This window comes from Triticum dicoccoides, chromosome 3B (assembly GCF_002162155.2).
Source record: "Triticum dicoccoides isolate Atlit2015 ecotype Zavitan chromosome 3B, WEW_v2.0, whole genome shotgun sequence".
Lineage (NCBI taxonomy): Eukaryota > Viridiplantae > Streptophyta > Magnoliopsida > Poales > Poaceae > Triticum > Triticum dicoccoides.
Window position 1 is genome coordinate 731,275,860 of NC_041385.1, and position 12,936 is coordinate 731,288,795.

Here is a 12,936-nt window from a genome sequence, read left to right on the forward strand (position 1 = left end):
CCTCCCCGCCTCCCGTGGTAATTGCGATCTGCCACCGCCTCCCCGCCTCCCGTGGTAATCGCGATCTGCCACCGCCTCCCGTCCTAATGGCTGGGGAGAAAGCTGGTACCGGCGCCTCCTCCTCCTCTCGTCCTCGGAGGAGTTCGGTAAGCATCTCTCGTCGCTGATCTGCAGACCTTCGAGTCCTATCGTTTGTTGTATGCAGCGCAGAGGCGTGATCTCATCATTTGTGCACGTTTCAGAGAAACGCCGCCGACGGGAAGCAGATTGCTCCCCGAGTCGCCGCCGACGGGAAGAAGACTGCTCTCCCAGTCGCCGCCGTCGGGAAGCAGAGTCCTCTCCGAGTTGCCGCCGCCTCCGACGGGAAGCAGATGGTTATGGGAGTCTCTGTCGACGCCGCTTGCACCACTTTGCACCCTATTGATCTACGATCCGACGTCGCCCCTGCCGAGGGGCGTACTGAAGTGGTACTCTCCCTTAAACGTCAAATACATTATGGATTAGGGTTTAACGCCATGGTCACATGTTGGATTCGTTACAGTTTTCATTAGGGTTATGCAATTTGTGTCCTCTTTTTCCTGATACTTTTAGGTTTCTCTTTCAGGCCAAGTTTGTGCACAACTTCTACTGCGCCCTAAACTTTAATCTGTTAGGATTGTATCGTTTCTATGCCGATGATGCTGAGTTTGTCTGGAATTTCAATGGCCGCCGACTTAATCTGAAAACGGCAAAGGTACTGCCTTAACAAAATGTAGTATAATATCCTGACCGGTAATTTTTTGTGTGGTAACATCGTTATTATTTTTGAACAGGAAATTAAGAGTTATCTGTATAGGGCATCAACCAAAATGAAATTCCATGCATCGCATTTTGATGTATTATCGCTTCCTGGGCAAAGTTCTGTAATGCTGACCGTTGATGGAACAATCAAATCTGCTGATAACAAGCCTAGGAGCTTTGTGGAAACTTTTGTGCTTGATATTCCTGGACGTCTTATATTGAGGGATTCCTTGGTTGTGCAAGAAAATGGTAACATTCTTTTTCTGTTTAATATAAAACCCCACTCCTTCTCATGGTTTGATCCGTGATGCTTTTGTTCAACAGCTTCAGAAGTACCAGAAGTGAGTAGTCCCAAGAAGCTCCAAGACCGTACTGCAAGTATCATGTCTACTAATGATGTAAGTGGTTATGTAATTGCACGTTTATCTTAATAAATTGTTCTGTATATTAAGTTGTTTGTTTCAATATAGTCCCTTACATTGGTAAATTGTATATTGTGTCTGCTGCTATTGCAGTCACAGAATCACTGTGGAATTTGCAATAAGAAATGGTATCCCCTAGAGAAAGACTGGGTAAGCCTAGAAGCTGCTATAGTGATGTTATAGATTTATTATGCTGTTGCTTATTGTTGGCATTGCCATAATGCTTTTCTTGTTAGGTCTGTTGTGACCGTTGTCAAATGTGGCTCCATGTTGAATGCGACCCCAATTGCAGTCGTGACATGGAGGTTCTTTTGCTCTTCTTAATATCATAATATATATGTGTGCAGTGCTCCTAATTGGACATGTTCGCTAACTGTAGATTGTTTTGTAGAAGGTAGAAACGTCAGAGTATTTCTGCCCTGGCTGTACGTCTGAATGCAAAGATGTATTGACAATTAGGTGAGTTACTGATTTCTTCACATCTGAATGTTCATTGATTCTTATATTATACTCCCTCCGTCCTAAAATAAGCATCTTGAGCTTAGTACAAATTTGTACTAGAGCTAGTACAAAGTTGAGACACTTATTTTGGGACGGAGGGAGTAAATGCCAGCTTCTAACATTCCTAATAATATATTTGCCAGCACTTTGAAGCAAAAATCACCTGAACCCATAATTGTGTCGTGTGCTGGAAAGGAAGGATCTATAAACCAGAAGAAAGAATGTAAGTATTTGGCTTATTGTGTACCGAATCTTCAGATTACATGTTTCTTTATATTTGCTCAATTATGAATACTCTATCTGAATTTAATAATTTTTATTTTGATTAACCAAAAAATTGTATGTGCAATTGGTTCTTTAATCTTCACTTGGTTCATAAGCAAGTTACTTTTAGGTCGGTTCTTAGTTGGTACTGTAGCAACCACCCATTAAGGATCAGTTACCTTTTGTGATCGGATATTCTTACGATGCTTACAAACCACACACCAGAAGCAATAAGGACCAATGCACCATTTTTGCTGGCAGGATCGAATGTCGATGCAAAATTTGCTTGAAAAATCTAACTCCAGTCGTGATGTCTACGAATGTATGGGAGAAACATGCTGGTTGCCGCCAAAAGAATTGGAAGAAGAGTATTAAGCTCAAGGGCACTGAGAAGCCTCTCTTTAAATTTGTAAGCCATCAGCATCTTTATCATCTTGGATGTTTGTGTGCACTAATGTGCAGACGTGCAAAACTGACTATATCTTTTTTTGTCGTTTCTGTAGCTTGAAGAGATTCCTGAAGAAGCTGGCATATCTTCTATTGCAAGTGAAATTCAACAGGTTTCTTCTGTTGATACATCTGACCAGCCAGCTGCTGAAACATCTGACCAGCCAGCTGCTGAAACATCCTACCAGCAAGCTGCTGAAACATCTGAGCTAGCTGCTGTTACATCTGATCAGCCGTCTGCAAGCCTCTCTTATGCGATGTCGGGAAACAAGGTATTATCAAGCATCATTGTTTACTGCATCACACCCCCTTACACACATATATCCAGAGCCATCCCTGTGTAAACAGGTTGTAAAGGACAAAACTAGTGAGGCATTGATAGCAGGTGACACAGTCACTGTTTAGCTTTCACCAGAACAATGAAGTTATCGAATAAAATGATCTGTATGTCAAGCAGAAGGCAACAAATATCAGATGTTATTGTTAAGTATAAACATGCATCATTCAGATTGTCTATAATAATTTCTTGGTCCGCAACCCAGAGCTTCCTCACTATATGGTATATGCAGATCTACCACTCATATTGCAAGTATGGAAGTCCTTGTAGTTGTGGATCAGCAAATCCTGACAATTTAGGTTTGTGTATATTCACATGATTTTGATAAAATGTACTGCTGACCTTATGAAATATTGGAAAACAAGTTTTTTTTTTCAAGAATCATTGTTTCTTACCACACTCCCCTACACACATGTCGTATAGTCACTTGATTTGAGAAAATATAGTGCTGATTGTGTACATTCATGTCGTATAGTTACTTGATTTGAGAAAATATAGTGCTGATTGTGCCCATTCACAAATCTCTTAGCAATTATACACCATCCTCCTCTTTGAGAACTTTGACACATTTTTCCTTTTTTTCACAGCAGTCGCAAAAATCAAAAGTCTGCATCTTACATGATTATGATAGGATGAAGTCCCATCAGGATAAGGACACTGATCATGAATATGAAAAGGCATCTAGGATTTCTGAAATAATGAATACATTGAATCAAGATGGTGTTCTTGACAGGTGAGTTGTGCCTAGTAAGGAATATGTCTAATGCTAGTACAATTGTTCAAGTACTAATAACAATTACTGTAACCATAATCTGGCGCTTTTGCAGAACTGAGAGGGAACCGTTTGATAGTGCTGATCGTGAGATAATTCTGGCTGTCCATGATCCTGAGCAGTTGGATTATGTTGATGGTTTGCCAATGACAGATGAGGAGCAGGAAGCAAAATTTTCTAAAGTTGCCGGAGTTAGTGTATTCTCTTCTAAAGGAACTACCGAAGCTATTTACGGTGCAGCTGGGGCCGTTATAAGGGTAATGATAAAACTACACCTCCATCAATCTTGTCAAATTTACTTGTCAACTTACATTGATTTTATTGTTTAGGGTTCCGACCTTGTGGTTGAAGAGTATTATGAGACTGCTTTTGCAATAATCAGACCTCCAGGGCATCATGCTCATAAGATTTCTGAAGGTTTCTGCTTTTTGAACAACGTTGCTATAGCTACTCAACATGTTGTTGACCACCATGTGAGATATTACATTGTGCTCTTTATTTTTCAGAATTATTATTGCATTTTCATATCACTGCCTTTTTTTAAAACGTAAGCTCAAGATACATGCTACTATTTTTTATCTGTACCTACCTCTACTGCATCTACAATGGCACATACCCTGGAATCCGGCAAGTAAACTACAAAAATCAACATCAGTTTATATAGAAACGTCCTGTTCTAGTTCAGGAACAGTACTCAACAAGTTATCTACTAAGCTTAACATATCTTATGTAGATTTCTATAGTTTCTCTAATTTATCACCGCACATTATTTGCAGCACATCGAAAGAGCTTTGCTGGTTGATTTCGACGTGCATCATGGCAATGGAACGCAGAAACTCTTTTATGGAAGCAAACAAGTTCTTTTCTTTAACACACATAGGTATGCTATTAGTGTTTTCTAGTGTTATTCTTCTGTTTTGCATATTGTAGCTGTTTGTGTTGTTTTACAGAGGGAGTAACCGTTAATTATTGTGTGCAGGATGGATCTCCCCTATCCTGCATCAAAAAATAGCGTAAACAATATTGGTGAGGGGGTGGGCTTGGGTTATAACATAAACGTTCCTCTCAAGAAAGGTTTTAATGATGTCGACATGCTTTATGTATGCGATCAACTTCTCGTCCCTGTGGCCACTGAGTTTAAGCCAGAAGTAGTGTTCGTTTCTGCTGGTTATGATGCTGGTAAGAAATCTAATTCTAGTTTGTGGTTTTGTGTTTGCTATCTACATGTTTATTCGGTAAGGTATTACTTTTTGTAGGGGAAGGTGAAACAATAGGAGGTTGCAACGTTGCTGCAAAGGGTTTTGGCACGATTGTCCGTAAGGTGCTAATAGGTTTAATCCTCTATTGTAAATGCTGCTCTGGAGTTTTAGATCTTCCTTTATAATTTTCTGTAACTAATTTTGTTTTTGTCCAGTTATTGCCTCTCTCAGGAGGAAAAATGGTATTAGCTCTTGAAGGCGGGTACAATCTAGTTCATCTTCCTATATGTGTTTCGCACACGATTCGAGCAATTTTGGGAGATGAAGATGCGTTCCTCCAGGATTCTGATTACAGAGATAAACGCCCATTCAAAAGCACCATCCGTACAGTCAATACTGTCAAGCATAACTTGAGATTATGTTGGGATGTTTTTAAGGAAAAACCTTCAGGTTATTCTCAATAATTCTGCTGTACCAATTTTTGTTAATGTATTCTTTTTGGTAAATTTATACCTTCACTATTTCTGTAGTTGTATGCAGTGAAGAGAGGTCAAACTATTCATCTTAGTGGTGTTCCTAACAGGGGTTCACAGGGTTTAGTTATTGCTTTGCTAAGCATAGGTTACAACAAAAACACACCATCGTTGTGAGATACTAGTATATTCCTAGTCTTTAAAGTTTAGTTTATCAGTGCTGTATTTGAGGTCTGCGGTACAGATTGTTTTCTGCCAAAGCTAGGACTGTTAACTATTCCTTGTATTCGATGACCCCTTAGATATTATACTACGAGTACATGCAATCTTTATCACCCTATTAATGCCACACACTAGCTTTTTGCTTGACACCTTATTTGTGTGATTTCTACCATCTGCCGTAATGCTGTTGTGCCATGTGGCTTATACTCTAGTTTCATTTTGCAGGGCCAAGCTTTTTACTTGACATCTTATTTGTGTGATTTCTACCATCTGACGTAATGCTGTTGTGCCATGTGGCTTATACTCTAGTTTCATTTTGCAGGGCCAAGTCCTGAGGCCGAAGCTCCTCTTCTTCCTGGTGGTTTAGGTGGTGGTCCTGGTGGTGCTGGCAGTGGTGCTCCAGTTACTTCATGAGCCTTGAGAGTGAACTTGCGTGGTTTGGTACTATGTGTTTCTGTTTGTTGTTTTCTGGTAAACTCTTGTGAGACCATTTCTGGATGAGTTCTCTTATTTTGTTCTCTCTACTACATAAAGATTTCTGTCAAGTGAATATATGTCGCACACCATTTTAGTTCTTTTGTCAATTTTCTGGTAAACTGGACATGCGTTATGGTGCCCGAATGAAGTGGCAATGGCAACTCGAGCCATGCACAGTGGTTATAGCAATTTCATTGCTTGACCATGCCGACTCTGTATTCCTGTAGTGGTGGTGTTTGGGGTCGATCTCGATCTGCATGTGGTTTCAGTTGTATCTTATGCAGGGGTGGATCTCCGATGATGGGTGCTCATGGCACACCTTAAGAAGCTACATTCTTGTAAGTTTGTTGTCAGATAAGTTAAGAAGGGAAAATAACCAGTGCTACGGTCCATGAGATGATACCATGCTCCAAGACCATGTGGTGCGTCAGATCTGCATGGAATGGACAGGATCGTTTCACTAGTCTATTTACATATGCCCCATTATAACGTTTGTGTTTTGCCCTCTGAAAGCGGCGTGTCTTTGCAAAATCATAACAGGTTTCCACATCTCTCCTCCAGACCCCCTAGTAGTTCTCAGTTTCTCACACGACAAATACTTCAAAAATAAACTGGGAAGACATGCCGCATTTCGTTAATTCATACCAACAAAATTCACAGAAATAGAACCACTTCAAAACATTTATGTGAAGCTGTATCAAGCTATGAATAATTTCTTTAATATAGTTGACAAATGTTGTGGCAGTGATGTATACACCACTTCGCAAAATTAATTAGTATAAAGAAGTACAATTTGAAATATGTTGTTTCCACTCAGCTTGTGACTACTTATCGTCCTTGCTGATCCATATATAAATTTTGATACTGAAACCAGTTCGGTTTACAGTAAGTGCTTTGGCATCAATATCATGAGTTTCTGCGAAGTGTGAAACAATTTAGAATTCTAAAAATAGAAGTACATGAACCTCGAGGATGTTATGTGGATACTGGATACACAGTTAATCTGTTTATACGAGAAGTTTGCAATCTGCCGTCATACTCCACAATAGTTACCTATTATAGGCAGATTGTATTCTGCCAAGAATTCAGACTTGAAAACAGAGATGTTAATAATTAGAGTGGTATCACAAAGACGTATAAATTGGAAATCATCGAGCATGAGGATGGATGTGTAGCTTAGAGCACATTTCAGTGGCAAGTTGGATGAACTCAAAGATCATTGTGATAGCACGTACGGAGCAATATCCAACCAGGCACGCATTAGCTGTTGCAAACATTGACTGAACTTCGTGTTGGTGGAAACCATTGATCCAAGAAATCTTGAGAAGTAGAGCGCTGTGAACTAACTAACAGTCTTAGCAGTAACCTGACATCAAAATTACAAGTTTTGTGGGTTTTTTTTTCCCGAAGTTCTATGGTATATCATTTGTATTAATAAAAAATATTTACATACAAGTACAGAAAGTAGACTTAAGCAATACCCGCTCCAGGAAACATGAAAACTATTTATAAGTTCAGTTCTATCCAACTATCAGTCTGTGTTGCTTTGTGATTCTTTGCTCTGAGTCTGATTGTCAGTAATCCTTCGTTGAGATAGTATTTCCAAGAGATAACATGTGGTGGAGCAGATCTATAATTTTATCATTTCTTACTATCCAAGTACTCCAGCATCCCATAATTATGATCTCCATTGCAATGTCTTTGGGTAATTTGATCGTGGTCAGTACTATTTCATCAAATGCAGAAATCCCTCTTTGCTTGGTGGGTATCAGACTTGTCCAGCAGCCAAGTGAGAAAGGGCAATTCCAAAAAAGGTGCATGAGAGTTTCATCTATTGCATCCGCGCACAGAGCACAATTATAATCAGGCAGAAACATATTTCTGCGTTGTAGTAGGTTCCTTGTGCTAACTATATCATGCAGTAATAACCAGAAGAAGATCTTGTGTCTGAGTGTGCAGAAAGTTTTCCATAGCTGCTTAAAAATGGTGTGTGCTTCAGCCTGTCCACAGATGTTCTTGTACATTTTCATGGATGAGTATTGGGGGCTAGTCCATGTGTAGCTCCATTTATCCTTCTCATCAGATTGTGGGATGTTTTGTATGTGAGTATGGAGAGAATTGAACTGGTTGAAGGCTTGTAGAGAAAGGGGTCTATGGAAAAGCTGACTGAATTCCTGTTGCTCTTGGGCTTGTTTCAGTCTGATCCGTTTGTTGATGACAAAAGAGAAAAGTTCAGGCAGTTTAAACTGCAGTGGTTCACCCATCCACTTGTCATACAAAAAAAGAGCAGTATCCCCCTTGCCTGGTTTGCATATGGCATGTTGCTTGAATGTGGGCAGAGTTTTCATAATACCTTTCCACCAAAAGGAGCCTACCAGCCTGTCCCCAGGTAGGCAGTCTTGGTAATATGCTTCCCAAATGGTTTTTACCCATGGAATGTTCTCTTTGTTGAAGAACGTGTGGAGGAATTTCATGAGTAGGGCTTGACTGTGCAAATGAACATCTAAGACCCCCAAACCACCTTGTGCTTTAGGTTTACACACTCTGTCCCATGAAATCAAAACTGATCCTCTCTCCTGTGTGCCAACCTTTCGCCAGAAACAATTCATGAGATAAGTGTTAACTTGCTTGACTACTATCGTGGGAATCCACAGAGTGCACGTGAAGAAAATAGGCATACTTGAGAAAACTGACTTGATGAGGGTGAGCTTGTCTCCTGTGGATAAGAGGGTGGAGCATCCAAGTAGCCTATTTTCAATTCTCTTCAGCATTGGCATATAATCTTCAACTCTTGGTTTGGTGTGGCAGAGTGGTAGACCCAAATATTTGTGAGGAAGTGTGCCTATTTTGCAGCCCAAAAGTTGAGACAGATCAGTCATCTTGTCCACAGGAGTGTTGATGGCAATGAGGGTTGATTTGGAGTAGTTGGCTTTAAGCCCTGTGTAGGCAGCATAGTGAAGCAGCAGGTTCTTGATATGCTCAAGTTGTCTTCTATCAGCCTTAGCTACCAAGATGGTGTCATCAGCATACTGAATGATAGGGTAATCAGTACATGATTGAGGTACAGTGGTGTTCGGATCATGTTGTTATGCAAAGCCTCATTCATCATGGTTTGTAATACATCTGCAGCAATCACAAATATAAGTGGTGAAAGTGGATCACCTTGTCTAACACCCTTCTTGCACAAAAGCTGTTTTCCTGGTACACCATTCAGCAGAACAAAGGAAAATCCAGTCCCATATACCATTTTAATCCACCGAATCCATCTAGGTCCAAACCCTTTGGCCTGCATAATTTGGATGATGGCCTCATGATTCAACATGTCAAAAGCATTTTCAAAGTCCAGTTTCAGTAAGACCAGTTCAGTTTTGCTTTGGAAGCATTGATGGATGTACTCATATGACCATGCAAGACAGTCTTGGATGCATATATTGTTCAGAAACCCATATTGATTGGTGTGGACCATCCTGAGGATAACTTGTTGAATTCTGTTTGCCAGGAGCTTGGTGATAATTTTAAGAGTGCAGTTAAGGAGTGAAATAGGTCTGAAATCAGCAGGGTAAGAGGCATCATCAACCTTGGGGATCAAGGTTATGAAGGAGTAGTTAATGCTTTGGATATTAACATTGCCAGAGTGGAAATCATGAATGAGCTGGTAGAAATCAGGAGTAATGATATCCCAATAATGCTTGAGGAATGCTGCATTAAACCATCTGGCCTTGGAGATTTATCAGATGGCATTTGCATAACCACCTTGTCAATTTCTTCCTTGCTAAAAGGGGCTTCCAGATCAGATAGATCTCCTATAGAGCTAAGAAGATTATCCAGTTGAAGTGGGTTTTCTGTGGGTGAGCTGGTACCCAATCTCTCTTTGAATGCTCGGTATAAGACTGAAACTTTAGCTTGGTGATCAAAGTGTTCATGTCCTTATTCATCTTTGAGCATAGCAATACAATTATTCTTGTACTTTATTGTTGCTTTGGCTTGGAAGTATCTGGTGTTAGCTTCCCCCATCTGCACCTGTCTGATTGTTGCTCTTTGTTTCCAGTAGATCCTTTGGTGTTCCAAAAGCATTGCTATATGGTTCTTGAGTACACCCCTTCCATTTGATTCCTCAATGGACAAAGATCTGAAGTCCTCAAAATAATCATAACAGAGAATCATGAAATTGGTATCTGTAATGATTTTCTTTAGATCAGATAACTGTTTGGACCAAATTTTTAGTCCTTTCCTTAGCCTTTTGAATTTGGAAGCTATGATTTTAGCACTGTCTCTTTCATCTACTGGTTGTGACCAGATGGATTTGACCACATCCTTGAATTGGGAGTATTGCAACCAGAAATTCTCAAACCTGAAGATCTTAGATCTTGGAATAGAGGAGCCAATTTTGATGTTGATGGGAACATGATCAGATGTAGTTTTAGTCAATGGGTGGGAGAAAGTAGCTGGTTATTTGAGGGCCCAAGCTTCAGATCTGAAACACCAATCTAATTTCTCAAGCAGAGGTGCTTCTTGCATATTACTCCAGGTGTACTTCCTGCCTTTCAGTGGGATTTCAACCAGTGCTTGCTGATTAATTGCTTCATTAAAACTAAACATATCATCTAGGTTTCCTCCTGCTCTGCTCCTGTTGTGTCGGTATCTAATATAGTTGAAGCCTCCCAGTAGAATCCAATTAACATCATCATCCATATGAAAAAAATTTAGCCAGTTAATAAAGAGGTGTCTTTCTTGCTACTCATAGGGTCCATATATATTAGTGAGTACCCATTGATCTCCATTATGCTTGGAAGTGAATGCATAGTGATGGCATAATTGTTTTTGTGGAATACCTGACCCCCCAAAACTTGATCATTCTAGGCCACTAAGATTCCTCCTGATGCTCCTATAGAGGGGAGATATTCAAACTTGTTTATTCTTCTTGGATAATTTTTTTAAATATAAACTGTCAAAAGTCTCCCTTTTAATCTCTTGTATACAGATAACTGAGCATTGAGATTCTTCAATTTTATTAGCTATGGCAATCCACTTTTTTGGGTCATTAATACCCCTGATATTCCAGTTAAGGATATTACATTCTCTATTCATGAGATAACAGTAGAGCTGGACATAAAGAGTGTCAAATCATATTGCCTAGAGTATGAAATCTGGGATAGGATACTGTGATTGGGAGAGACAGAGATCAAATTACTGCTATCCTCATAGGTTACATCCCAGGATAAAAGACCAGCAGCACCACAGTTCTTACAATACTCCAAAATAGAAACAACACGCCCATAACTCATACAGTCTACCATTGCAGATTCATTACAAGCCCTTATCAACACAGAATTCAACATAAGGTAAAGGAAAGTAGCATTGTAAGCTAGATCCATTTCTTGGTATGCTCCTTTGTGGCCTTGTTTCCCTCCATTGTGGAGCTGGCACCTTTGCTCTTCTTAGTCCTCTTTGACAGAATCTCTTCTGTGGTGTCCTTCTTAGTCACCTTGCAAAATGAAGTGTTTAAACTTTTAACCACTTTGGCAGTGATAATAGGGGGTTTAACGTTACAAGCCAGACAATCTTTTGTCCATACAAACTGATTGCTTATAACCCTTAGATAACTTTTGAAGTCTGCAACTTCTTCTTACCTCTGTCTCCACCAGTGGGATTTTTCCCTTCCTCTTTTTGTGGTTGTGGGGTGCAGAGGTAAATGAGGCAGATGTTTCTTCCTTATCTGTGGCTACAGAAGGAGATTTAAGGGCATTGTCCTTTGAGCCCTGCTAAGATGAGGGAGCAGAGCAGATAAGTAAATCATGAGCTGGACATTTCTCAGGAATTGAAAAGGGTAGAGTATTGATGCATGTTGAGCTTTGACTGATAATTTCCCAAACATTAGAGTTAACAAATCTTTTGGCCCATGCAAATTTGTCTGGTGACAAAAAATTAATTGCTAGAAAGTTGACCCAATCTGTTGGTACCTGGATAATCTCTTTGCTGTTCATTGTAGGGGCACAATGTGTTTTCTAGATCTTTGCACCCTCTTTGCCAATAAGATCAACCTCTGTCTGTTGTTTTGATGAAACATCCGCACTTAAAGTTTGGTCAGGAGCCTTGAGAATTTCCTGTATCATGCTAGGGCATACAGTGTGAGCATGATTAAGGAAGGCAGGGATAGGGAAACCAGGTGGAGCAGATAGGTCTAAAGCCTCTCCTTCAATCCCTTGAGTGATATTATTCCCCTCTTTGACCAAGTTTTGCATTTGATTATCAATAGGATGTGCCTCTACTGCATTACTAGCTTCAGTTTGAGCATTGTTGTTAGCGATGTCCATAGCATGGGAAGCTACTTGAAAGTTATGATCTTGTTTATATGTTGCAATGGCAGATGGCTGAAATTCCAGCAGCATGGGGTCCAGTACTCTGTCTTCATAGACTGCATTTTCCTTTTGCATTATGATCTCAATGCTTAGGTCAACTATAGGTAATTTCTGAAAGTCTGGGAAGTGTAATTCCATAGCTGGAACTGGTGGAGGGATGTTGACTGCCTCAATAATTGGCTGCTAGGCCTGAGCTGGTGGGATAAGTGGGCCCAACCCAATAGGCTCAACTGCCAAATTTAAATCTGACAGGCCTGGTTGCATTGGCGCCAAAGGGCCATTGGCAGAAGCATCTGTGCTAGCAGAGTTATCAGTTGGACCACCAGAAATAGTAATGCTACTGTTTGCATTACCTCCATCAACAATTTCTTCTGCATTCAGTAGCTCTATTATATCATTGAGTCCCAAAAATTCTCCCTGGTGGAGTTCCTGATCAATAAGATCATGTGGCATGGCCCAGTGCCCCCATCCTGGGAGGTTGACTTCATCTTCTTCCTCTACAGGTTGTTGTTCCATCATATCAGGATTATTGGTCCCATTGTTCAGTGCTAATTGAAGGTTAACATGATTGACTTCAGGTTGGTGAATATCATCATATTCATGTTGCTGCAGAGGACCCAGGAAGGGATTGTGCTGATTTGGGTGAAAGACATCTTGTTGTGGAATTGGGCGAGGGTTGCCAT

The 12,936-nt window shown here is 40.3% G+C and overlaps 1 protein-coding gene across 2 annotated transcripts; it reads left to right on the top strand.

Annotated features, from left to right (window-relative positions):
* Nucleotides 1–2,234: 2,234 nt before the first annotated feature.
* LOC119281983 (histone deacetylase 5-like) lies at nucleotides 2,235–5,992 on the top strand. 2 transcript variants are annotated; one of them, XM_037562363.1, is made up of 10 exons: nucleotides 2,235–2,376; nucleotides 2,471–2,686; nucleotides 3,339–3,484; nucleotides 3,579–3,780; nucleotides 3,853–3,996; nucleotides 4,300–4,403; nucleotides 4,503–4,702; nucleotides 4,780–4,844; nucleotides 4,938–5,172; nucleotides 5,740–5,992. In XM_037562363.1, exons 1-10 carry the CDS (start codon nucleotides 2,278–2,280, stop codon nucleotides 5,829–5,831), a joined length of 1,503 nt encoding a protein of 500 aa, XP_037418260.1. In that variant the 5' UTR covers nucleotides 2,235–2,277; the 3' UTR covers nucleotides 5,832–5,992. The 2 variants fall into 2 exon arrangements, with proteins under 2 accessions (XP_037418260.1, XP_037418261.1); XM_037562364.1 differs by having other exon boundaries at nucleotides 3,342–3,484.
* Nucleotides 5,993–12,936: the final 6,944 nt, after the last annotated feature.